Genomic DNA, 27,455 nt, shown 5'->3' on the forward strand with positions numbered 1-27,455 from the left:
TGTATTTTTTGTGCAACAATTAAATCCTAGGCCTGGACTAATTAGGGTATCTATGATTATAAGAAATTTAGAAACGCTTCTTTTGCGATATTTTTCCTTTTAAGTATCCTCAAATTGTCTATTTGAAAAAAAGTATCATCAAATTAAAATCTCTTCACACATGCCCAAAATAGGCCTTTATAATTTTTGTTGGGGCAAAAATTATAACTTTGTAATCAATGCTTAAGGGTTTGATTAAGCTAATAATCATATGAATTATTCTTGTAATTAATACAATTAATTGATCGTTATTTAGAATATCTCATTTTACATTTTTTATAAAAATGAGATTATAGTGTAGGGTAGGTAAAATGGTTTAAGATATTAATATTTGAATTTTTAATCTATTTGATATAAAAGCATATCACTTACAATTATTATAATATATTTAATCAATCACAATTTAGAATTAAATTAAATCCATTAAAATTTTACATAAAACATTTACTTATAAATGATGAACTCTTATATAATTTTTTATTATAATTAAATAATCATTTGATTATAATAAAAAAACTTATAGATAAAAAGCTTCTTTAATTGTGAGTAATAAATTTGAACTATAATGATATTTTTATTTTAAAAAAAAGAAAATATATGAGTCTTATTTTTTGAATAAAAATTATATACAAATTATCAAATCAAATATTCAAATAATTTTAATGGTAATTTTTGAAGCATAGTAAGGTTGTGGTTTGGTGTGTAGGTCCAATAACTTGAAAGGATAGCGTGGAAACAATCAAGCAAATATGATCCAAAGAGATTGAAATCAGGGAAAAGCAGTAACATTTCCATTCTCGACTGTCGCATATACAAAGGCACACAGCTTTCAAAATAATGCTTTGATAAAAGTCGGAAAACGACATTGTATCGTGTCTTCATTTAAATTTGTTGGCTCTTCCGTTCAGGAAAAGCTTCTACTTGTCTTCTTTTATTATTAGTAGTTTTAAAGAAAATAGAAGGGAAAATAATTCCATTTTTTCATTTTACATTTTAATAATTGCAATTAGTACCACGCATTGTATATATTTTAATGTTTGTAAAGACCTTTTATTATGTAACATTAAATCCAATAGTTTAAGTTTGAGACTGAAAACACATATTTAAATTTTTTTAATTCTAAATTAAAATGTTATTAATTTTAACAAATTTAATCTTACAAATCTATATTTAAGACGATTTTATATGCATGAATGATCTCGTTCGATTTCAATAACATGAACTATCTTTTAACTTCATTAAGATTCTATTTATAGTTTTTTCCTCATGTCCCGTACTTATTTTATGTATAAAAATCTTATAATATTTATAAGTTTAATAATTTTTCCACTAAAAATTTATTTCTTTTATAAAATTTTCTAACAAATTTTATTATTCATCAATTAAACTTGAATATAATCAGTAAATTTGATATTATGATAAATCCACAAAACATTACCAAAAATAAATATTAAATAGGTCAATCTATTTTTTTATAAAAAAATAAAAACGACCCCAGCATCGTGTGGATTATTTTGTAGTGTAGATTATTTTTCTCAACTGTTTGGGGTAAAAACAAAAATAAAAATAAAAAAATCAGCAGGACGGCAACTTGAAAGGGAAAGTTGGTTTGGTGTGCAATGCAATCGATGTCATGGATTGCGCTAACATTTGCTACTTTTAACTTTTATTTTGATTTGGTTTGATTGGTATTTTTATTATTTATTTGTAAAATAAATAGATGGTATAAATATAATAATAAATATTAAAAATATGAAAAAACAATAAAACAAGGCTTTCATTGATAGAAAAATAAAAAGAGATAACAATAAAAAAACTTCATTAATTTAATAGTTAATGGGAAAACCGGTATTATTAAACTTTGATATAATGATAAAGATAAGTTTTAAAATCTTAAAATTTTAGGTCTAAATCTTATTATATATGAGTTAATTTATTTAATTAAATTTTAATTTATTAATTAATTATAATATAATAATTCATTAATTGAATTGGTTATATGAATGAATATAATATTTGATAATAATTATAAATCTTAACTATTAAATTAATAATTTTTTCTTTATTGCTCATTTGCATCCTTCCAATAAATCAAAGCCAGAGTTCTTATGAAATAAATATTAATATTATATGTAAGATTTAAAAAAAAAAAAAAAGCAGAAAATCTTTTTACATCTGGACAAGTTTGCCCTTAAAACTATGAATGATAGATACTGGCACAAAAATCTATAAAAGTCGGTGTCCGAATGGGAGATGTGGCAGACAGATGGTCGGCAAACCGTGTTGCGTTTATTGATTTGCATCCAAATTCTGTTGTTTTTTTATTCGAGGATAATTTTGGAAGATGAGATTTTTCCTTTTTTTAGAAAAAAGAATAATAAAAGAGGATACACTAAGCTGGGGTTTGGTTAAAAGTCATGGGCTCTGAACTTCTGATGTGGGTTGGCAAACAAAAAAAAAAAAAAAAAAAAACCACCCTTATGGTTGGTGATTTGTGGACTAGGTGTCAAAAGTCGCAGATTCCTTGCAATTAAAATAAAGATTTATGTTTATTATTATTGGATCGTATTGTTTTTAATGAGAAATTTTGTTTCCTCTTGAAAGAAAGATACCTTAGATTTAATTAATATATGGAATTTGTCATCATTTTAACACAACAAAAGGGCTTTAGGCGTGTGATCAATTCTTTAATGCCAAATCATACCCTCAGTAAAAAAAATTTCAAATAAATTTGAATCTGATTTCAATTCATTCATATAAAATTTTTTAAAAATAACATTTTCAAATTCTTATAAGAGAATTGCTATATTGATTTTGAAAGAAAAATATTTAATTTACTGTATTGCAAATTGACAGTTCATTTTGACTTGTTTATCAAACAAAATATTTATTTAATCACATGTAAAACGCTGACAATTAATGATAGGCTAATCAAATTTGTTTTGCTTAAGACTAAAAATGTGCCCCACACGATTCGGAAGTTCTGATTAATCCTAACGTTCTGAAATTTTTTGTCTTACTAATTTTGTATTCTTTATTGAAGTCAAGTCCCCATCTGGATTACTTTACACACAGGAAAAAAAAAAAAAATCTTTGGTTGAAAAGTTTATCCTTGAATGAATGAATAAATTATAACATTTGGGCGGTCATACGGAAAAAAAAAATGGAAAAGGAGCGTACACGATTGCAGTAAGCGTAACGGCAGTTGGAAAGAGCAATGTCGTCTTGTTCTACGCCAATTATTATTGGTAATGTCAGTGAATTAAGTATCTCATATTCAACCTGCCACAAAATCTTTTTCAGATACAATTGTTTGAAGAATTTTTCGTCTTGTTCTCCTCTCACGGGGTCTGGAAAGATGCGTATTTTTTTTAGCATGATCTTTGGATGTGCTATAAAAAAAATGAATCTATCCAATTTCATATATTTTATTTTTATATATTAAAAATATTATTTTCGATTTTCGATCAAAGTAATAAAAATATCATATCATTTCAATCAAAATTTTACATGAACCAGAGATGTAAATAAATTTTAAATTTTACAATTGATTCGTAAAAAATATTAATAGTACACGAAATTATAAATAGAATATAAAACAAATTAGTTCAGCTGTGATGATATAACTAGATCTTTTATATATAAAAGGGGAATGAAAATCCTCTTCAAAGGTGGAGAACCTACTCAAAATCTGAGTGAATAGAATCTCTTTTAAGACCGTGAATGAGGGGCAAAGAAAGATAAGAAAATTAAATCAAAATAGATTGGGCTCAGTGCTTTGGGCCCAAATCAGTTTGAAAACTTGTGATGACATTGGGATTTTGAGTTGGCCAAAATGCGTAGAATCGTACACTGCTAGTCAGTGTATTTCGTTACTCATTGCAACAAAGATAAACTCAAATTCAAGTTTTTGAGTTGATTGAATTTGAGTTATTTTTGTTTTATAATACGAGTTTGGTTAATGAATTGTTACACCAGGTTTTGCCATCGTGAAATGCTACAAATTGAAGTATGATCTTGATTGTACTAGAATGCATATATTACAATATTCTTTTTATTTAAATAAAGAATAATACATCTTCAAATGCACGGAAAGAGTTGCATTTATAGGTTGAGTCGATGAAGGTACCCCCTGGATTCTGCCAGCAGTGATAAAGCTGTGGCTGCAATATGGTTTGAGCTGAGCCCTACCTCTTCGATCTGATCATTTTGAGATCCATGGTCAATGTATCTGTCAGGGAGCATCATAGGCCTCCACTGCACCAAGTAAAGACAGATTTCAGAAATAATAATTCAAAATCTTCTACTGATTACTAGATTAACCATTGGATGTCAGGGCTGTTGTTAAAATTGATGGAAAGTTGTTAGAATATGTTACCTTGAGCTTTCCATCTAGCAGTCCGTTCAAGCCCAAGAAATGAGAAACATGGGTGCTGAACCCTCCGATAGATCCTTCTTCGGCAGTGATCAAGATCTCATGTTCTTGAGCTAGCTGTCTTAGTAAATATCCATCAATTGGTTTACAGAATCGAGCATCGGCTACTGTTGCGAAGATGCCAAGCATTTGTAGAAGCTCTGCCGCTTTCATACAACTTTGTACAATTGTTCCATAGCCCAAAATCGCTACCCTGCTTCCCTCTCTTAGTATTCTTCCCTTCCCAACCTGAATATATTCAAAACTTCGGTTAAGAAATTTGAACCGATGCTATGAGCGACTAGATGCAACTAAAAAGATCGGATAGAATAAAATCAGTACCTCCAGAGGTGTTCCTTTGTTGTTTGGTGGGAGAATGGAACCAATGCCATTTCCTCTGGGGTACCTAAAGCAACTAGGCCGATCGTCGATAGCTGCTGCTGTGGCCACCATATGCATCAGCTCCGTTTCATTTGATGGGGCCATGACCACCATGTTGGGCAAACATGCCATAAAAGTTGTGTCGAAGGCACCGCAATGGGTCGGTCCATCTGCACCCACCAGTCCGGCCCTGTCTATTGCAAATCTCACTGGAAGCTTTTGAAGATCTACATCGTGAGCAACCTGCAACCAAAATCAAGTTCGAGTTCATTTGATATTATCAAGTTTTTGTATTGCTGTCTTTGAGATTAATATAAATTAAAGTGGGGATAATTTCAATTACCTGATCAAATCCTCTTTGTAGAAACGAAGAGTAAATGGCACAAAAAGGTTTAAGCCCTTCAGAAGCTAGACCAGCAGCAAACGTAACAGCATGTTGTTCTGCTATACCAACATCAAAGCATCTATCAGGGAATCGCTTTTGGAATAAATTAAGTCCTGTTCCTCCACCCATCGCAGCATGAATTCCTACAATTTTATCATCTTGCTCTGCTTCAGCTATTAAAGACTCTGCAAAGTACTGGGTATATGAAAGCGTTTCTGACTTGCTCTTCATTTGTTTTCCGGACTTGGGATCAAATTTCACAACGCCTAGAACGAGAAGAAAACCCTGTAAGGCCTAGTTCTATAAACACTGAAGTTTTATGAAAAAAAAAAAATTTGTGATGACACTTTGAATCGTATGTACCATGCATTTTGTCAGGCGCAATTTCTGCAGGAGCATAGCCTTTTCCCTTCTCGGTAATGACATGAATGAGAACAGGCCCCGGGGCTGGCATTGACTTAATTTCATTTAAGACATAAACAAGGTCTTCTACATTATGACCATCCACTGGACCAATGTAGTATATTCCTAGTTCTTCAAATAGGCTAGGCCCAGAGCCACCTACCATTCCTCTCACATAGGAATCAAATTTGGCAGCGATTTCATGTGTTTTCCCTCCTATTTGCTTTGTGATGCCCTGTCGAAATGTCAAAGAACTTAATAAGCCCATTATGCAGAGTTATTTTAGCCTAAAGTTGAATAAAAAAAGTCCTATTCCAACTAGAGAACTATTAGGCTTCCAAGAGCCGAATGTTGATCACCTTTGCAGCTTCGCGTAATTGACGAAATTCCCTGCTTGATTGCAGCTTAGTTAAAGCTTTACTAAGAGCTCCCACAGGAGGAGCAGGGCCATCGACTGTGGCAGTAGGCAAGGAGACTTGCTCATTATCGTTCAAGATGATGATAAGATTTGTGTTAAGATGACCTGTATTGTTCATTGCTTCATATGCCATTCCAGCAGTCATGGCTCCATCACCTATTACTGCAATTACATGATTGTTCTTCCCTAACAAATCTCTTCCAACTGCCATCCCTGGAAAGCAATAAAAGATCCCACATTAGCATCTTTTTGTGAAAAAAAAGAAATTTTGTCACTTCATTTTGTTTATGCAAAGCAAAAGTAGTTGGTGGGGATGCTCCTGTCGTCAAATGACCATTGATTGTGACCAACTTTAATTATTTATTTTTTCTTTGGGTCCAACTCATGTTGCAATCATTCAAGTTCTATCCATTTTTAACCTCCATCACATCTTTAATGGTACCACTCGGCAACAAGAGCTTTGAACATATACCTAATCCAGCTGAAATGCTAGTAGAACTATGGCCAACTCCAAACGCATCATGAATGCTCTCCTCCCTTTTCGGAAATCCTGCTAATCCACATGTTTGTCTAATCGTATGCATTCTTGATCTTCTTCCAGTTAAAATCTTATGTGCGTAAGCCTGTAAATACCAAAATTCAATAAAAAAATTTATCCAAAAGTGAAATTGATCATATATATTTAGATGGAGCTATATATAAGGAATAAAAAAGAAGTTATTTACCTGATGTCCAACATCCCAAATGATCTTATCATCAGGAGTATTAAAAACATGGTGAAGGGCCACTGTTAGCTCAGCCACCCCTAGGCTTGAACTAAGGTGCCCACCTGTCTTTGACACGGTGTATACTAGCTCTTCTCGTAGTTCATCAGCTAACTTACGAAGCTCCTAGATATGGTTTTGATGAACAAACATATTATTTTCTTGGAAACATAATTAAATCGGATGAAAATGTTTTCGTTTTAAATATTATTGTTTATAGTTTATATTTTATACCTCAATGGAAAGATTCTTCGTTTGAATGGGATGGTTTATCGTATCAAGAACTGGGGTGGATGGTTTTTCTCCTGAGAAATTAAGTAATCTTTTGGAGTGTCCATCTTGTGTTTTTCGCTGGTCTTCTTTCACCCAGACGTTTCTGTCATTACTTGCATTTCCTGTTTCCAGGTGGGTAGCTGCTACTCCATTGAACCGACACTGCAATAATATACAAAAGAACTTAACTGGTGAGCCCCTGAATTCATTTATATGTAACTGGGATTTCCGAAAACCAATAAAATCGTTGCAATTTTTCCTCCCATGAGACATGGAGTGAGCGAGGAGAGACAGACCTTACCGTCACCTCTGTGGTGAGTGGTGGTAAAATTATGCAAGTTTGAAATCGAATTATATACATCATGGGACTGTAGCAGGGGAAGACAACTTGTCCTGAGAACAGAAGAAGCCATTGTCCACTTCTAAACAGGACAAAGAAGGAGATGCCTGGAAGCTCGAAGTGATCGGTGAGCTGAGGCCTACGAAGTAAGGGTGGAATTTATAGGCTCAAGAAACTCAGCTATAATCGTTGACTAGGCTGGAAAAGAAATTTTTAAGTCTTCCACTCCACATGAAAAACATTGGTTGATGGGATGGCCTAAGACTGGGCCTAATTGCAATCGTCTGGGCCTTCTCAACCATCCTCTCATGTCTTCTTTTGATTACGTTACGTCATCCCACTATTTACGACTTAGCATGTATTAGTTAATTCGAGAGCAACAACTAATGTCAGTACGGACACTTTAGATTACTAGTAATTAATTAGATTTGGAGATTATTTTTTTTACGCACTAATAAACATCTTCTTAGAATGAGTTTGGTCTAGCATTTGGGAGTGTTATAAAACTAGTTTGCATAACAAATGCAAACTGAAAATTGAAAGTGAAAAAAAAAAAGTACATTTTATAAAACTTTCAACTACAGTTTTCTAACTCAATTATTCTCTCAATAAAGCCTTAATTCTCATCATGATAATGATATAAATGGGAAATGACTATAAATCTTCCTTTTTGTGAGACTATATTTAAAAATATATATATATACAATCGCAATCAAACAAATTTTAAAAATATATAATATGATACATTAGCTGGAATATATTATAAAAAATTAATAAACCAACCAACCAATAAAATTAATATATAAAGTTTGATTAAATTCACATAACAATAATATTAGAATTTAGACTTTAAAAATTGTCAATTTTTTTTTTTGTTATTGAAACAATACTTTTGTTGTTGTTATTGTTTTTTTTTTAATAAAAAAAGCAATAACTCGCGAATCGCATGCTCTCATACCACAAATTCTACTGCATTTTTGTCGCTAAATGAAACAATAATTTAGGTCATGGCTGCATGTATTATGCATGTATTTTTGTGGTTGATATCAAGGTTGCAGAAGGCTCGCGAATCGCATGCTCTCATACCACAAATTCTACTGCATTTTTGTCGCTAAATGAAACAATAATTTAGGTCATGGCTGCATGTATTTTTGTGGTTGATATCAAGGTTGCAGAGGGCTCGCGAATCGCATGCTCTCATACCACAAATTCTACTGCATTTTTGTCGCTAAATGAAACAATAATTTAGGTCATGGCTGCATGTATTATGCATGTATTTTTGTGGTTGATATCAAGGTTGGAGAAGGCTCACATGCTTCTCTCGACCACTTTGTTTTCAATGAATAGACACCACGAAATCGACAGCAAGACCTTTGAGCCATTGATTCGAATTTCATTGAGGCTTTACCTACGAATCTGGTTTGGGTGTGTGAGTAGGTGTGTCTGAAAAGCAAGAGCGATACAAATTGTCTCAACATAAGAGAATAAGAACTCCAGCACAACATTGACAAACTAAGTATGACCAAACTCAATATAAGCTACTAAAATAAGCCTACTAAATTTATATTTGGAAATAACAATGATTAAAAGAAATCACAGCCATGCAATAGAATCCATATCTCTGCCAACTTCTTGTTTGGCAAGAATTTTATTTAATATCTCTGTTAATATGAAAAATGTAATCCATACCAAACCCAAATTATTTTTAATCTTCTTTTGTTTTCTGTTCATAGTTATCTTCTCCTCTATGTTCCTTTGATATCTTACACCAAGTACAATATTAATTAAGAATTGGTGATGTCTGCTCCCTAAGGTCGCCTCTACTATTTACTAATTTTTAATTAATATTATCAAAATATTAATTAAAAATTGATGAATAGTAAATGAAAGTATTTCACTTATCATGAGCCAATCAAAACAAAAAGTTATCAATTATGTAAGAATACATCATTTAAAGTGGGAGTTGTACATAATTTTTTTTTTATGATCCACAAGAATTGTAAGTGATATGCTCCTATAATAGAGACGAATTTAGGGAGCCCACCAAAAGTTTTGATAAAATTAAAAATTTTCTTTTGGTTCCCGTAATTTAAAACTTAGCCTCCCTTTCTAATTTAATTTATTATTTTAGCCCCAAAATAATAAATTGAAATAGAGTGTAATGAATAAAAAATTAGTTTTAAGTTTTAAATTTGGGGTATAAATAAAAGTTGGGGTAGAATATATTTCATGGAATGTAAACAGAACTTCCTATTTTTTTGTTTTCTTTTATTTTATTTTATTTTATGTATGAAATAGGAAATTGCATTAACAGAGAAGATTTGTATTAAATACAAAGAAATTAATAAAAGCAGGATAATCTTTTAGAAAAGTATGTAAAGAAAAAAAAAATTTATATTAAAATTTTTGAATAATAAATCAATAAGATAATTTTATTATTCTTTTGATAAAGAATTTAAAAGAAAAAAAAATATCCCTCCTCATTGTAATTTTATTAATAATGAATATTTAAGCAGCTTAGATATGCTTGTTAATATCTAAATCAATCCATCAAGTACAAGAAAAAAAAAATCCAAAAATCATCTAAACTTGCTTAAATCTAAAATGATTTAGAGAGAAAACAACCTCAACTTGAATTGATCGAAGCAAGAAAAGTAGAAGATTTTGCAGCTGAATATCCAACTCAGAAAGCAGACTACAAAAGGAAAGCTGATTCTGAAGTTGAGAAGGAAAGGTAGCTTCTGCAGTAGGGAAGGGGAAGTACAATGGTAAAAAAAAATTAAGGTCAATTGACAAAATTTTACATGTATACCAGAGGTTTATCCAAATAATAATAATAATAATAATAAATAGCATAAAATTTGGAAGGTCAATTGACACAACGGTGCCCGCAGCTCAAATTTCCATCATATCATATCAAGCAAACACCATTCCCAGTTCCTCGCTCCAGCCTGATCACATAGCAGCAAGCTTCTAATTCTTCACACCCAAAGTTAGCCACTTCCGGATTTAAGCGTATTACTCAACCTACAATGATGACAGACAAATTTCCTTTAGTAGTTCAAAAAGATTATCAAAAAAGAAAAGAGAGAATTGAAAAAGCTTCTCAATATTGTTTTCATCTGAGTTGCTACATGTGCTAATTAGGTTAGTGGATTTCTCAGAATCTTCAGCTGTCAGTGGCCAAAACAATGTCTCCTAGGGGTGAACAAAATCAAACAAAATCAAACAAAATATCATGAGAGCAAGAAGTCGTTTACAGGTGTCTTACCTTCTTGACGGCATCATCATATTGTTCATGAACTAATCGATGTGCATAAATAATGACTCAGCATTCTACAACTTTTTAGAAAAGATGAATTGTTCAAGGAGTGGATAGATTTCTTTGGAACTTCTTTCTTTTGTTGAAAAAGATGCATAGAACTTGATGATGAAGTTCTTATTTGTAAATTCATGCAACAAATCTCATCATAGCATAGGCAGCAAAGCAAGCTATATGTACATGCTGAATTTTGTGGATTTGAGGAGCAATTTTGCCAATTAAATTCAAAGATAACATGAATTACATGTGATACAAAACTTACCAGTCCAAGCCTTCAAAAAGACCTTCCCCTTTAATTGCCGAAGTTTTAAAAATAGCCCATTGGCGATTTTTTATCTTGTGTAACTCCAAAGCCTCTGTAACAGCAACATCATCAAGTGCACCTGGAAGATCCTGTACACACCAAAAAAGTGACATAATTTAAGAAAAATTCATAAATAAAAAACAGTCAAAGTGGCTTACAATCTTCGATCACCAAATAAAATAAGTTATTCCCTTTTTCTCAACCAAAAGTTTTTAGGTTGTATTTGAGAACTTAAATTTGAAATAATAGATTTGGATTACAAATTTACAAGAATTAATTTGAGCAATAGAACTCATGAAAAAAAGATCTTCATGATTAATTTATTCATGATGTGTAAATTCGTCCTCACAATGTGTACAGCAAACAAAATCCAAATTCACTCTCAAATATATGTAAGCATAAGAAACTGCATATTATTTCCTTTTGCAATAAGGGCTTTTAATGCCATGCCCACAATCAGCTTTTGCTCAATCTCACACATTAGAAAATAAAAAAAAATTCTACACTAGCTCCAAGAAGAAGAAGAAGCAAAAGAATTGCACCAACCTGCTTATTTGCAAAAATAAGAACTATTGCTCCTCTTAGCTCCTCCTCCTGCAAAGGATTCAGAACATTTGCTTTATTTATTCTTATGGGAGATGACAAGTAGACAAAGAAGTCGTCAGAATGAGATTTCGCGTAAATAAATAAAACACACAAAGGGAAAAGCTAATACAGAAAGACTATAATAACCTGAAATACTATTTAAAAATTGAAGATAACTCTGTAGGGAAATAACATTCAACACAGGGAGCGACAGAAAGACAATAGAAAGTTTCCACACATCATTCTTTTCCTTTTGTCAAACTTCTAAAATAATACAGTTCCTACAATGGACTATGAGATAAACTTTACAACCTACAAATTATCTATATTTCATCTTCACCGCATGGAATATTTCTAAGGTAGACCATAGCAAGAGCATAGTATGTTTTACAGAGAAAGACTAGTAAAATATAGCCAGTATGAAGAAATAGATCTAGATGAGTTTACCTCCAAGATTGCATGAAATTCCTCTTTAGCTATCACTAGCCTATCTCTGTCACTTGAATCAACAACATAGATTATAGCCTGAGTATTTGGAAAGTAGCATCTCCAATATGGCCTGCGGAGAAAAGGGAAATAAGAAACTAGGCAGGTGGTCTATTGCTGGGAGCATCATTTTGTTAAGTGAATATAGGGAAACAATATATAAGTTGTACACTAAAAATTGAACAGAAAGTGCAATGTTTTTGTCCGGCAGTAATACACCATAAGATGCAAAAATTTATTTACTTTATTTCAAAACTTTAAGACAATGAAATAACCTGGAATAATGCTAATCAATTAAATCGCTAGTCCTAATTACAAGATTGGTGTAAAGAGAGGAACCCATGAATACAACATTGAAATGTCATGACAGACTCAAAATTGGTTTGTTGTAAAGCTAAAAAGGTAAAAGAAAGAGCCATTTATAAGAACAATGAAATGTTAATAAACAACAGCCGTAAATCTAGGTTCAGATTGTACAGTAAAAACAGTCTTTGATACTCTCTCTCAAATAGATACAAAGAGCAAATAAGATGGTTTAGTCTAACTTGTGGCTTTTTAAAGATGTCCATTCTAGATGATTTTTAGCAATTATAAGTTCAATAAAATTTAAAGAAAAAATAAATCCTATAACCATATCCAATCACACATGTTCTACATTTCTTCAAGTAGCAGTATAAGTAAAAGGAAGCAATCCTACAACACTGTTAAAATTCATTACTAACTTTGTCCCAAATTCAATGTCCATCTTTTCTTTGGGAATGTCTTACAGCTTTGTTTCTGTTTTTAAACCCTAACACTCTTATCTTTTCCATACTAAATATTATTTTCTCACATTTAAAAAAAATTTTTGGTATTAAAAACCATTGAACACCGATATTATGAAAAAATTAAAATTTTAATATAAATATAAAAACTTAAAGCTAATTTTCTTATTCTTTGTGGTCATTTAATTTAAGAAAAAAGCAGTAAAATCTTTCCATGTTTGCCAAAACAGTGTACTCAGAATAAAGATATTTTAAGGTAGAATTAAGTTGAAGTAATCTCAGGAAAGGACCCTTGAAAGGCTACAACCTCTCTTTGAAAAACTGCACAAGTAATGCATGAAAATGATTCTTCTTATATGCATAAAAAATTAATAATAAGCAGTCACCATGAAATGAATATAACAACATAAGACATATCTATACCTTATCTTTTCCATAATTAACAGAACATATTGTGTATCATATAACTTTGAGTGCAAGCAATATTAGCTCAATTAAATTGTCTAAGTAGCCAATGGCCTACTGTAGACTCACAAAGACACAATTTTACATAGACCTTCTGGAAACCAAACATCTCATAGATGAGTTGCCAACAAAATGAATGAAATTAAAAAAAAAAAGTTGCATGTTTGGAAAAGTTACCTGATACTTGTTTGTCCACCTGCATCAATAAATGATAAATATATCAAGACAAGAAGTTGACATCAATTACATTCTGACCAATGAAATTAAATAGCCCAAAATAATAAAAGAAAGCACAATTATGAAACAGGGTATTGAATTTCAGTCTATTACTAAGAGCTTAAAATTCTACAACTTGATACTTTTATTTTGACGAAGTTCAATGGCTTTGAATAACATCAAACTTGCATCAGAAAGGAAAAACCTATTCATCTAAGTTTGCAGAATTGGAGCTTGGATTGGCAGCCAAAGGTAAGTTTCCATTGTTCCTGATTTCTCCTATAAGTTGAGACAGATGTCCCAAATAAGAGATGGTTTTATTTCATCCGGCTTTGAAAAGTAATGCTATTCAGAAATTTGCTTCAGATTGTTACTTATCATGCTGGTTTCTCAGATGACATACTTAGAACCGATATATAAAGATACTAGAGGCAAAAGAATCATATAAATTTTGGATTGAAAGCCAGATCCAGCTACTTTAAAAAATTGAGAATTAAGGTTACAAAAGTTGTAATTATCACAGTGAAGTCTTTGGTATAAGAAAGTAGAAGATTCAAATTCTCAGAATAATAACTGTTTCATCATCCTGATATATAAGTTTCAAAACTGAGGTTTTTTCTAATATGACTTTAACATGCATATGTTGTGAATCAAATCGATAGGAAATTCAGGACATTGCTATAACAAATCTAGTATACATGTTAAAGATCCTGATCAAGAAGTACTGGTAGGCAGCATACCTAAATCCCAAACTTGAAATTTGATGTTATTGTACTGCACTGTTTCAACATTAAATCCAATTGCTGCATCATAAAGAACAAACAAATCAAATAGCAATTCTTAAATAAAAAAGAAGCCTTTGATATGTTTAATTGCAAATCTTAACTTATCTAGTTTTACTCCCCACAACATATCAAAATGCTCAATAATTCCCTTTCAAACAAAAGAAAAAAAAAAGTGACAGAATTCAAAAAGGAAGACTAACTTGGAATTGTGGAGACAACTTCACCCATCTGAAGCCGATCTGCAACCAAAAACACAAACTTATCAAAAAAAATAGCAAATACCCATTTCATAAATCCCGATATTAAAAAATGGGTATCACTTAAAACATAAAAAGGATGTGAAATTATACAGAGAATGGTGGTTTTGCCGGCATTGTCAAGGCCGAGAACAAGGATCCGAGCCTCCTTGTTTCCAAACAGAGAAGAGAACATTTTTGTAAACAGCATACCCATGTCGTTAAATGCAGAAAATCACTCTCTCAACGCATGAACTTGGATCAGATCTGCAAAGCAGCACCCCTTCGATTTCCTCCCTGTACAAAAGGAGAGGGTCTGCTTGCAAGAGGAGTTGAGATTTCGAGAAGGGTTGAATTGAGAATTCGAGAAGCAGATGGGGTGAGAATTGCAATTTCTTTTTTTTTTTTTTCTCCTGGTTGCGTTCTTCTAATTTATTGCTGGGAACTGAATCGAATCGAAATGGAAACAAAAATAGAGAAAGAGAAATAAAGTAACATAGAAGAAGGAAAAGTTGGGTAGAATTCTGTGCGGTTATGGAACAGCTGCAGCAAATATATATATATATATATATATATTTATATATATTCTTTTTAAAATGTTTAACTACGCTATCCTGAATTTTATAAGATATGTTCCATTAATTCCCCTTATGTGGAAATTATTAAGTAAATTAACATGAATTAAATTAATTAAATAATTAAATAATTAGTGATGATTAAACTTGAGCAAAGAAATATTGAGTCTATATATATATATATATTGCATAACTATAAAGACTCCTGCAAATACGTCAAGATTTATTAATTAAATTAAATAGAACATAAAAATCAATCCCTTAATTGAAATCGAATCTTGATTGATTTTTTTTGCCAATAATCTTGTTTGATTAATTTAATTAAAGCTAAATGTTTAATTTAAAATTAAAATTTTTTGTAATTACTCAATTCAAAATTAAATATTATCGAATATTAATAATTAAAGATAAATTTGAATAAAAAAATGTTTGTGTCTCTTATGTGTGATTTGCTTGCGTTATTTAGGTTTATGTTAACATTGATTTATATCCAAAACTTAAGAAAATAATAAAATCATAAAAAACTTTAGTTTGATAAGAGCAAAACAAATTATTTTCTTCTTTCTTTCCAGATTTTTTTTGTGTCTTAGCTTCAAAATTTTCTTTCCTCAATCCCTTCAACTCTTGTTTCTCTATGAAACCTATTGTAAAGAAATATACCAGGTAAATTGTTATTAAGAAGGCTATACCAGTTAGTAAAGAGATTGTGGATCTTTGTCTTGACCCGAGTAAGAAAATTGGTTGACAACTGATTTGTAAGAATTTTTTATATTTAATATTGTTGATGGCGGCATTGGTTCTGATTTAGGCTCATTATTTTTGGAATGCTTGTCTATACATTATGAAAAGAAGTCAAAACTTGGTTTCACCATCTACCCTTTTTCTCATATAATTCCTTAAAGATTTTGAAAGAAAGTACAATAAAAATACTAGTATAACCCTTTCTTTGAAAAGGAAAAAAAAACGGTGAAACATATAAGCAAAAAACCTGCAACTGAAAGAATCGATTTATAATTTAAAGGTGTTCGTAAGCGAAAATAAAGAAAGTGAGTTTTTGAAGTTAGAGTACCCTACAGTAGGGAAAAGATTTTGGTTTTTGAAATCAAACAAAAATTTTTTGATTCCAACAATTGGAAAAGGATTTGGGTAAGTATTTGAGTTTTTGAAATCAAACATACAAAAATTTCTTGGTTCCAACGGTAAGGAAAAGATTTGGGTTTTTGAAATCAAACAAAAATTTTTTAGTTTAGTAGTGGGTTTTTTAATTTCATGAGTATTATAGTGTGGATTGATGATTTTTTTTTATATAGATTAATATTGAGTAATTGAAAATTTAATGATTGTGTAAAAAAATCAAAATTTTGAATTTTTTTCTTACTTTTTATTTTTAAACTGTATTTAAATTAAAAAGAAAGAATGAAATGATTTTTTAAAAATCTTTTTTCTAAAACATAAATCTGAATTTTATGATTATTTTTAAATTTTTATTTAAAATAATATTTAACCACTAAAAAAGTGACATATAATCTTTTTTTCATTTAATTATTATTTTTATTAGAGTTAATGGTGTGTGTGAAACACACACCAATTTCCACCCAAACTTATCTTTAATTATAAATATTTAATAAAGTTTAATCTTTGTACAAATTAAAATATTAAATTAAAATATTTAGTTTTGAATAGAATAATCATGCAACTGTTAATCTCAAATTGAATATTTAATTTTTGATTAACTAATTTTTTGATCAAAAAATTTAAACATTTCATATATTTCAAAATTTATCGTCATGAAAATGAATATTTCGTTGAAAAAAAAAAAAAACAAATTAATAAGCACATACAATCATAGAAATCTCTTGATGGAATGAGCTCCATCAAGAAAATCAGACCTGGGAATGCCAACTCCAAAATCAATGATCTCTCATGTTCCATTCGTTCCCAGAGTGCAGTAAAAGGAGGTGCCATTGTTTCACTCTATATCAATACGTAAACACTTCTTAAGTACTAACAAATGGTTAGTTTAATCGATTATGATTATTTTTTTCAATGAAAAGATATTAGGTTTGAGTCTTGTCGGTGATCACTTGTTGAGAGCATCTCGAATGCATAATTTATAGTCACTTATCTTAAATTGTTAAGTACAACACATCTTACACTGATATGAAGGACTGAACAACTTATTTATCTCTAAATTTTTTTTTTACAAATAAAAAAAACACCCCAAGCTGCTTCTGGTGCATATTAACATAGCGGCCTTTTGGCTAGTCATACCAGAGATCAGTGATTTGGTGACCCCCCTGATTACAAGGTCATGCAACGAACTGCATGGAATTGTTCAGGCCATGGTGTTGGGGTAGGAACTGAGTCATCAGGCCATTCAACTGAAGGATTTATAGAATATTGTAGAAATACCATTAACGAGGTTATGCAGAGAATGAAGTTCTTCAACCTCGTCTCACTTTGGAGTTTCGGCAGATTCTTTGTTCTTGTTGTTAGTTTTTCTCTATGGAAAGATAAAAGAAAGAAAAAAGGATAATGATTAATGGGTGTAAGTTGTAAGCTTAAAACTATAAAAAAATGAAATAATAATCTCTACCAATTAGTTTCAACTTTTCAAATTCAACATAAATATTAAAATTTAAGCAATTAAAAAACTCTCTTTTGTATATAAAGGTAAAAAAAAAAAAAAAAACCTAGTATAAGTGGGGAAGGCAGGATAGCATAAATAATATGCAAATAATAATATAATTTTTAAAGATAAAAAATTAAGTATTTTAGTCAAATTGTTATATTTTATTACTTTCTCCTCCAAATTAACATTTGTATGCTGCATCTTGACGAAAGGAAGCATCCTCGTAAGTGTGCAAGTGTTTATTATAGACATTTTCGACCACAAAACTATTGATCATCCAATAGTATATCAACACTTTGCTATTTAAAATTGTTAAAAGTTAAATCAAGTTAGTACTCTACCAGCAAATTATTCAGCTACGACTGTTGGCTGTTGCCTTGAAATCTGGTCACCTATTAATATATGGCTTAAAAGAAAGACTATGTTGATTGTTGACTGCTTAAGACATCAAATTGAAATGGACATTAGAGTTGATATGTGAATTAAAATGTTAACCCGAAATTTCCCAGAAGTTGAGCAGGTATTTGACTCAGGTCATAATATAAAATGTGAATCTAGAAAATAATGGATGACCAAGATGATAATAAAATCGATAATGTTTTATTTTTAAATGAGATTGAAATTGAAGAATAGAAGAAAGATTATAAATATTAAATATTAAATTTATTGAAATTATTTTTCAAAAATGATTATATAAATTAATTATGCTATATTCCAAATTCAATTTTTTTTTTCAAAATGCAACAAGTTTTCTATATATATATATATATATATAAATTTCTTCATTTTAATTACATATATTGTCCTGTATTTATTCATCTTACATCTAACGTGATCGTTTAAAATTATTTTAATGTACAACTATTTAATTAAGGTGCCGAAGTAAAAATTTCATAAGAATATTAATAAATTATTAAGTTAAAAAACTAAAGTCCATTTCTTTTCTCTCTCAACTTCAAGTGAAGTCACTTTGCATTCAAATAAATTTTGTTTAGTCAAAGAAATAATAATAATAATAATAATCCTTTACGAGGATGCAAAACGGTTGCTTTCTTGATTGACTGACTAAATCAATTTAGAAATTTTACTTGACTAAACCCAGTTTCCAATTAATTTTTTTCCTTTCTTTCATGGTAAAAAAGGAAATTATATTTAATTTTATATTAGACTTTATATCACATACAATGATATTGTAATTTGACACGTTATACTTACATTGACATTTATAAAATATTATATTGAGAATTTTAAATGTTATTATTTTAAAAAATTAAAACCTAATTATTATTTTCATATAAATAATGTATTAATAGTTTGATTGGATAAAAATTTTAAAAAATTAAATGCTAAATAATATTAAAATATACATAAAAAATTATTGTAAATATAATTTTAAATTAATATTCTCAATGTTTTTATTTTAATTATTTTCACTTCATTGCATGGTGATAACCATTCAAAATTAAGAATCCAAAAGGTTGGAAAAAGAAAAGAAGGATTCAATCATATTTTACTGGATATTCATTACCTGGTTTGAAATCATGCTTTTCTTATCACTTTCTTGTCTCCTTGGAATGTTGATTCATTCCATTTTTTTGCGCATATTAGTATTCATTAAAAATAAAAAGGTCTAGTACCGTATGAAAATATTTTTCATTTGTATTAGATAAAGAAAATCGACTTGCATATAACATTTTTAAAAATTTAAATCTTAATAAACATAGAATAATAATTAACACCGCTTAATAGCTTATATTATTAATCATTTATGATTTATTTTTATTCTTTATACATATGACCTATGTTTGCATGATAAAAGATAATCACCTTCCATTTTATTCTATAAATGTCATTACATTCATTTTAGAATTGAATCTCAAACTTTTGAGATGACAAAGTCTCTCAAGTTCTTACCTGTCCATGTATCCTTCAGAAAATATTTATTCTTAATAATTTCTTCATTCTTAAGTGTAGGAACAAACCATTAGTATTTTGTTAATTACATTTAGAAATTACAACGTATTCCCCTTGAAATCACCACGAAGCTGCTTCCCTCTAGTTGTTTGAAGACCAATACCTTTTTTTTTTTTACCTTACTATCAAATGGTGCTTGTGAAACATGCAGGTGCAAACTCTCTATATAAAACGACGTTAACGAAACTAACAACCGTAAAGAAACTTGCGAAACTGCCACTCTAGAAGATGTCTGTCCCGATGCCAAATTCCACATACTGTCTTTCCTTTTTTCTCTTCATTTTCTTCTCTTTTTTCTCGGTTGGCTTCACTGTAAAAGCGGAAACTGCTGGAACTGGACTAAGTGGAACCTGGGATTCGACAAGGTTGGTGTATAATGCTGATGTCGTTCTAGATGTGAACTCAAAAATGGGTGCTATGGCAAACATGTGTTTGTCCATGGCTCTTTTAGATTTTTATGCTCAACACCCGAATTATGGAACGAGATTGTCCCTGCAAGGATTGGATTTGCTTGATGGCGTCAGTACAGCTTCATCGGGTACGTATTAGTCACATAATTTTCCATTAAAGAAGAAGGTCTTTTCATGTTTAATTTTCCAATAAACAGAAGCTGGCATGTCGAAAATGACGTAATCCATGTCTGCTAATAACTCCGCTACCATTTTTACCAATCCCACTTATTACCAAAAAAATTGACAAATGTTGAACAAATGACCCACTAAAGTTATCAAATCTCAATTAATTGGTCCACTTGGATATTAACTTTATTAATACGTACGGATTTGCACAGGAGTATAATTTAAGCGGGTTCAACACAAATAATTAACTTTATTATTATATTCGAGATTGCAAGAGTTGCACACAAATACCTTTTTTTAAAATATTTTTCTAAATAATAAATTTATACATCCATCCGAAAATATATACCAATATAATGTAAACCGTTGTTTCTGTTGTAAAAAAGAAGATTGTTTGGGATTATTAGATCAAATTTCATGAATAATAATTCAGTTATGGACTACCCTATACCAGTCTTTGTTAAAAGGTGTAGAATGAAAATGAAATTTTATTGCATAGGTTAAGGAAACCCTTTTTGTGTCCCATGTATATGCCATTGAGATTTACAATTTTATTTGGAATACACAGAACATCTACCACAACAATCAGATGAAGCCTCGTTTGCAATAAAACTAGGAGAATGCTCTTCGCCTTCTTATCTTATCATAACGGCCTTAGCTGACTTCTCTCGCCTAGCAAAAGCTACGGTTTCCATTTTGGAAAAGTTTGAAAGGAAAGAAGTTATACTTATATATGAAGACATGGAATACGGTCATGCGATTGTCCCTTATTTAACGGATGCATTAGAAAATATGGGCATTCAGCTATCACACAAGAGAGCAATCCCCACCTCTGCCCAAGATTTTCAAATTTTACAAGAGCTGGAAGTGCTGATGACCCTGCAAAGTAAGGTATTTGTGGTGCACATGATTACAACCCTTGCCTCTCGTTTGTTGCTTGTTGCAAACAAGGCAGGAATGATGAGAAAAGGATTTGCATGGCTTGTGACAGATGGTTTATCCAACTTTGTAGATACCATGGATCCTGCAGCTCTTGACTCAATGAAGGGTGTAATCGGTATCAGGCCTTATGTACCCAAGACGAAAGCTCTCAAGGACTTGAAAAAGAGATATAAAAGGTTATCCTTGGTGAAGCAAAACAACTTGTCAAGTGAGCTAAATCTCTTCGGTTTGTGGGTTTATGATACAATTTGGGCATTAGCTATGTCCGTGGAGAGAATTGGGACTGTGAATTCTGGTTTCTTGAAGGAGACGAAAATAAGTCCGAGAAGAATACTGGAGGAAATCTCGAGCACGAGATTTCGGGGGATCAGTGGAGGTTTTGACTTGGTTAATGGGCAGTTGCAGCCTTTGGAATTCGAAATATTTAATTTAACCGGAAAAGGAGAGAAAATGATCGGCTATTGGACTCCTGACCAGGGAATATCTAGAAATTTGGGTTCATCTAGAACAGCATATCCAACTTCTAAGAACAAGCTCAAAGAAATCTTTACACCTGGAGACACCCGAAGGACACTCAAGACAAATGATATGCCTGCGGTTGGAAAAAAGTTAAAAATAGGGGTTCCATTTACGGCAGGGTTCAAAGAATTTGTGAACATACATCCTGGGGATAAGAAAGGCGATAAATTACCGGGGTTCTCCATAGAGGTTTTCAAAGCTGTATGGGAGGCCATGGCCTTACCTCCCACTACTGATTACGAATTTGAAACCTTTGACGTATCTTATGATGATCTTTGTTGCATGGTTAAAGATAAGGTTAGTTCTATTTCCTTCAATTTTTTTTCTTAATCAAAATTTTCTAGACATCACATTTGTTTGAATTGAAAGTAATTTTCTTATAATTTCTTGTTATTTTTTGGTGGAAAAATTTATAGATAATCGGCGCTGCTGTGGGAGATATCTCGATTGTGGCTAGCAGGACAAATTGTGTTGATTTTACATTGCCATATTTGCAGTCCGGGGTGAACATGCTCATAAAAGTTAGCCACGATGGGCCAAAAGACATGTGGATATTCTTGAAGCCTTTGAGCTGGGATCTATGGTTGACAATCATCTCCATTTGCTTTTTCATAGGGATTGTTGTTTGGATTTTAGAGCGTCGTGAAAATACAGAAGTTAGTAGATCAACCCGAAGGCTGCTCGGCAAAATTTGTACGGTTCCATTCCTATCTGTGGCGATCCCTCAAAGTAACATAACTACCATTTTATTTCTCTAATAATTTCTTTTAAATATTAATTTTATTTACTCATAATTGCATAGAAAAACACATTCTAAACGTGACTGAATTTTCTTTTTGGTAACAGGAGATATGGTAGTAACCAACTGCTCAAGGATGGTGTTGGTAATATGGATATTTTTGGCATTCATTTTGATGCAGAGTTACACAGCAAACCTGTCTTCAATATTAACAATAAACAAGTTACAGCCGACAATCCCGACTATCAAAGAACTCAAAACACGTTATGTTGGCTACCAGAATCAGTCATTTGTAAGAGATTTGTTGATAAATCAGTTGGGGTTCAACGAGTCTATGCTCAGACCATATGACTCTGTTGATAATTATGACGAGGCCTTGTCCAAGGGATCTGACAATGGCGGAGTTGATTCCATCTTTGATGAAATTCCCTATATTAAAATCTTTCTAGCCGAATATACTTCTGGTTACATGATGGTTGGACCCACCTACACAACCGATGGTTTAGGTTTTGTAAGTTTTTTCTTTAATTTTTTTTATAATTATTTATCCTCCTCCATCTATAATTACTTAAAATTTTTCATTTCATGGGATTGGTTTGTTGTATATATACAATAAATTTTGAATTATACAAATAAAAAATAATCTTTTTCACTGACATCTTCCATTTCAAAGTTCAAACTCAAAATTTTTATATGCACCTATATATAAGGGATTGTTTATTCTCATTCTAATTAGTTTTCTATGCTTTCTTAATTTCAGGCATTCCCTATAGGCTCTCCTCTTGTTGCTAATTTTTCGAGGACAATCCTGAATTTCACTCAAGGAGAATACATGACCCCTATAGAGAAAAAGTATTTTGGCAGAATATCAATAGATCAAGACGAGACTGGGCCAGTCTCTTCGAGTAGCCCTGGTCTTACTTCAAGAAGCTTTGCAGGCCTGTTTATCATCACTGTGATCGTCGTATTTTTAGCCTTGGTTGTCTCCGAAACTCGAATTTTTGGAAGACTTGTCCGAAATTACATCATCCGTACTTCTCACGATGTCTCGCGATCTGGATCAAGGGTTCAACCTACATCTGAGATGAGCACTGTTGCTAGCAATCCTCCCGAAATCAACTATATTGAAGAATGTCAGGATTCTAACCAGAGTGATAGAGATGAATCTAAAGAAGAAGAAGATAAATTGGAAGTTCACTCATCATAGAAATTAGCAGCTAGTTTCAGGGCATTTAGACATACTGGAATCACATTTTCAAGAGTAGGTATGAATTGCCCTACATATGTAAAAATCCATTCTCACACATACCTATGTATTTGCATCAAGTATATGCTAATGTACTGATAATAACATGAGGGAGATAAGATCTCATTTGTACAAATATATGCCATTAATGATTAGTTGATATTTGTGTAATTCCTGTTGAAAAAAAGGCTGGCAAGTGACAAGAAAAGTAGTTTTATTTTCAACTTTTTTCAGGTTGAGAAGAAAAACATCCAAATATTGATCCATGGTAGAAAGATAGTTATGTAGCATTAAATACAGATTGAGGATCGATGATTGGGGCAGATGAGAAAGTCTTAGTAGAGTTTTGCTGGCGCGACCTTGCGTATGAAAAACTCTTGAGCAAGGCTTGTAGAAAGAAGAAAATGATGAAAATTTTATTGTAATGATTTGTGTATTATACTGAGGTTTAAAGTTTATTTATATAGAGGTAAAATCTTACAAAATAAAAAATATAATAAATAGAAACAATGAGTAAATCAATTTCTATAATCAATTAAATCAATATCTAATATTCTCTAAATCAATATAAAGTCAATCTAAAATATTACTAAAATATTATTAGAATAATATCATTAATCTAAAATGTTAATATAATATTACTAGAATGTCATTGACATTCCCACGCAAACTCGAGATGGTAATGTAACGCCCAACTTGAGTTTGGAAACTTGGACAAGAAATTGACTAGTGGATGTGATTTGGTGATATATGCTTTTTGATAAGCATTGATAACAAGAACAAGTTGAAAATTTTGAGCAAACAGATGGTGACGAATGAAGTGACAGTCGATTTCAATATATTTAGTATGCTTATGAAAAACATCATTATGAGTTATCTGAATGACGCTTTGATTATCACAAAATATATAAGTACTAAAGTGATGAGAAACACTTATATCTTAAAGTAGTCATCATAACCATAGAAGTTTTAATGGGGCATCTGTAAGAGCTCGATACTCAGCTTCAATGCTAAAGCGGGATACCACAGTTTATTTTTTACTTCACTACAAAATAAGAGAAGAATCAAGAAAAAAATAATAGCTTGTGGTAGAATGACAATTAATAGAATCTTCCACCTAATTAGCATCACAATAACAATGTAAGTCCAAAGAGAAACTAGAGAAAAAATGCAAACCATGAAACATAATATCCTTGACATATCGTAGGATCCAAAAGACCACAGCAAAATGAGTAGATCAAGGAGTAGATAGAAATTGACTAACCAAATGAACAGTATAGGCAATGTTTGGACGAGTAACTATCAAGTATACAAGACTATGCACTAAAGTTCGATACAAAGAAAAGGTCTGAAAGTGGTGTACCATCATAAGAAAAAAAACTTCAAATTATGTTTAAGTGGTGATGATGCAATCTTGCTATCAATTAAACATGCTCGAGTAATAAGATCAAAAGCATATTTTGTTTGAGATAAATGTAAGTTGGTAGAATCATTAGTGACTTCAAGGCTTGAACAATAACTCAAAGGATCAAAAATTTTCATCTCAAACTTAGAATGAAGAAAAGTCTTCAGATCTTGAATACTATTTGCATCATTACCCGTAATGATCATGTCATTCACATGAAGTAAGAGAAGAGTAGTACAATTTTCAATAGTTCGAGTAAAAAAGGCAAAATTATAATTACTAGATGTAAAAGTAAGTTATGCAACAATGGAAGTAAACTTCGAGAACCAAGCATTAGGGGCTCGCTTAAGATCATAGAAAGCATGTTGAAGATGGTAGACTATGTTGAAAGGTACAGATGAACCAGAAGGTGACTTCATGTAGACTTCTTCAATGAGATCTCCATTTAAGAAGGCATTTTTAACATCCATTTAAAAGGTTGGACATTTTCTAGTTGTAGCAATAGCTAATAGTGAATGAATAGATGTGAGACATACAACTGGAGTAAAATTCTTTTCATAGTCAATGTCATATTTTTATGTAAATCTTCGAGTAACAAGATGAGCTTTATAATGTTCTACTGATTCATCAGATCTAGTCTTGATTTTGTAAATCCATTTACAATCAATCACTAACTTATTAGAAAATCGTTCAACAATATATGAAGTATAAGTTTTCTAAAGAGCTTGAAGCTTTTCTGTCATTACTTGTTGTTATATAGGTTTAAAAGACAACTTCATGAAAATTATGAAGTTCATGTAACATGGCTAAAGTATAATAATAGTGAAAATCATAAAGTTAAGTGTTAGGTTTCCTTACTCAGATGAAACGACGAAATGGAGGCGTTATATATGATGAAAGGAAAACTATATCAATAAAAGTCTCAGTCAGATCAAACATAGTAGGAGTAGAAGAAAACATATTACCTTTTGAGTCAGAAGTACCTATAATAGTCTCTTCATTTGAAAAAAATTCAAAAAGTGAATTTATAAAAATGCATGAAAAATAACATGATGAATGTAATGAGGACACACTAGTGAACTTTTTACGTTCCTAAAAAATTACATGTCTTGAGATTCGAAGACATATGGACACTGGATCATAACATCTATACGTCTTATGTTCTATACCATTACCCAAAAAATAACACAATTTAGATCTAGTTTCAAGTTTAGTCATTTCATGAGTAAAAAATAGAACAAAGCAAGCACATCCAAAAATTTTGAGAGAATGGTAATTAAGTACATCATTGTATAAACACTTATAGGGAGACTGTGCGTCTAATGCTATGTAGGAATACAATTAATAGTATAAACCACAGTAAGAGCAGTTTCACCCCAAAAATATTCAAGAAGGAAAGAAAAAATGAAAAGGGCACGAATTGTGTCAAGAATATGACAATGTTTTCTTTCAACTCAACCATGTTGTTGTGAAGTATATGGCCAAGATCGATAAGGAAGAGTCTCATCATCCTTTAATAAGTTATGAAACTCAATTTTTGTATATTTAATAGCATTATCATACTTAAAAATTTTTATTTTTCTAGAAAATTAAATTTGTATCATGTTATTGAATTGATGAAAAATGGATAAAAGTTTAGTTCTTTGTTTGAATAAATATATCCAAGTATAATGAGAGAAATCATCAATAAATATAATAAAGTAATGTGAACTTTTTAAGGTTGGTGTGGAAGCTGGACCTAAAATATCAGAATAGACTAAATCAAAAGGAGTAGATGAGATGGAATCACTTTTATTAAAAGGTAAAGCACTTTGCTTTCCAACTTGATAAAACAAACAATAAAAAATATCATGACAAATATTACCTAAGACACCAGTGGAAGCAAGTGACTTTATTTGAGAAATAGATGCATGTCCTAGCTTAGAATGTCATAAATCTAAAGAAATTGAAGAGCTGGTTGTTTGAGATGTAGCAGTAGTAAGCAAATATTATGAAATTTTCAAAGTTTCAAGCTTAAACAATGGTCCAACCTTACATCTTGTCTTAACTTTCTGACTTGTTTGATGGTCTTACACAATACAACTATATCATTATGAAAAATACAAATAAAGACCAAGGTCATAAAGTTGGCCACCAGAAAGCAAATTTAAGGCAAGATTAGGAATAAAGTAAATGTCAGATATACATAGTTTTAAGGTTTCAATATTATCAATGTGGCTAGCTTTTAAGACAAATTCATTTGTTGTTTTAATAATTGCACTATTAG

At 31.0% G+C, this 27,455-nt stretch overlaps 3 protein-coding genes across 3 annotated transcripts; 1 reads left to right on the plus strand and 2 right to left on the minus strand.

Annotated features, from left to right (window-relative positions):
* Positions 1 to 4,034: 4,034 nt before the first annotated feature.
* LOC111304258 (1-deoxy-D-xylulose-5-phosphate synthase 2, chloroplastic-like) lies at positions 4,035 to 7,550 on the minus strand. Its single transcript, XM_022900796.2, has 10 exons — positions 7,373 to 7,550; positions 7,038 to 7,238; positions 6,765 to 6,929; positions 6,512 to 6,662; positions 5,981 to 6,252; positions 5,583 to 5,856; positions 5,178 to 5,485; positions 4,796 to 5,077; positions 4,418 to 4,702; positions 4,035 to 4,296 (listed from the first exon to the last, which is right to left on the minus strand). Exons 1-10 carry the CDS (start codon positions 7,487 to 7,489, stop codon positions 4,144 to 4,146), a joined length of 2,208 nt encoding a protein of 735 aa, XP_022756531.2. The 5' UTR covers positions 7,490 to 7,550; the 3' UTR covers positions 4,035 to 4,143.
* Positions 7,551 to 10,024: 2,474 nt separating this feature from the next.
* LOC111303413 (ADP-ribosylation factor 1-like) lies at positions 10,025 to 15,118 on the minus strand. Its single transcript, XM_022899660.2, has 8 exons — positions 14,694 to 15,118; positions 14,544 to 14,582; positions 14,299 to 14,361; positions 13,520 to 13,538; positions 12,075 to 12,186; positions 11,589 to 11,636; positions 11,001 to 11,131; positions 10,025 to 10,443 (listed from the first exon to the last, which is right to left on the minus strand). Exons 1-8 carry the CDS (start codon positions 14,794 to 14,796, stop codon positions 10,410 to 10,412), a joined length of 549 nt encoding a protein of 182 aa, XP_022755395.1. The 5' UTR covers positions 14,797 to 15,118; the 3' UTR covers positions 10,025 to 10,409.
* A 4,831-nt stretch (positions 15,119 to 19,949) lies between these two features.
* Positions 19,950 to 23,815, plus strand: LOC111304259 (glutamate receptor 2.8-like). Its single transcript, XM_022900797.2, has 5 exons — positions 19,950 to 20,298; positions 20,907 to 22,096; positions 22,216 to 22,528; positions 22,646 to 23,049; positions 23,299 to 23,815. The coding sequence occupies exons 1-5, from the start codon at positions 19,989 to 19,991 to the stop codon at positions 23,743 to 23,745; spliced, it is 2,664 nt and encodes an 887-aa protein (XP_022756532.2). The 5' UTR covers positions 19,950 to 19,988; the 3' UTR covers positions 23,746 to 23,815.
* The last annotated feature ends 3,640 nt before the right edge of the window (positions 23,816 to 27,455 follow it).

This window comes from Durio zibethinus, chromosome 13 (assembly GCF_047325235.1).
Source record: "Durio zibethinus cultivar Kanyao isolate XHJ-2024 chromosome 13, ASM4732523v1, whole genome shotgun sequence".
Lineage (NCBI taxonomy): Eukaryota > Viridiplantae > Streptophyta > Magnoliopsida > Malvales > Malvaceae > Durio > Durio zibethinus.

Bases quoted from the DNA above. Each gene is read 5' to 3' on its own strand.
- LOC111304258 (XM_022900796.2), bottom strand. From the start codon at position 7,489: ATGGCTTCTTCTGTTCTCAGGACAAGTTGTCTTCCCCTGCTACAGTCC. The intron at 6,253-6,511 runs GTATATGTTCAA...ATTGCTTTCCAG, and splicing joins TAGCATTTCAGCTGGATTAG to GGATGGCAGTTGGAAGAGAT. The intron at 4,703-4,795 runs GTACTGATTTTA...GAATATATTCAG, and splicing joins ACAAAGGAACACCTCTGGAG to GTTGGGAAGGGAAGAATACT.
- LOC111303413 (XM_022899660.2), bottom strand. From the start codon at position 14,796: ATGGGTATGCTGTTTACAAAAATGTTCTCTTCTCTGTTTGGAAACAAG. The intron at 14,362-14,543 runs GTTAGTCTTCCT...TTTATGATGCAG, and splicing joins AGTTGTCTCCACAATTCCAA to CAATTGGATTTAATGTTGAA. The intron at 10,444-11,000 runs GTAAGTTTTGTA...TCATCATTGTAG, and splicing joins CTTTTTGAAGGCTTGGACTG to GTTGAGTAATACGCTTAAAT.
- LOC111304259 (XM_022900797.2), top strand. From the start codon at position 19,989: ATGTCTGTCCCGATGCCAAATTCCACATACTGTCTTTCCTTTTTTCTC. The intron at 22,097-22,215 runs GTTAGTTCTATT...AAAAATTTATAG, and splicing joins GTTGCATGGTTAAAGATAAG to ATAATCGGCGCTGCTGTGGG. The intron at 23,050-23,298 runs GTAAGTTTTTTC...TCTTAATTTCAG, and splicing joins CAACCGATGGTTTAGGTTTT to GCATTCCCTATAGGCTCTCC.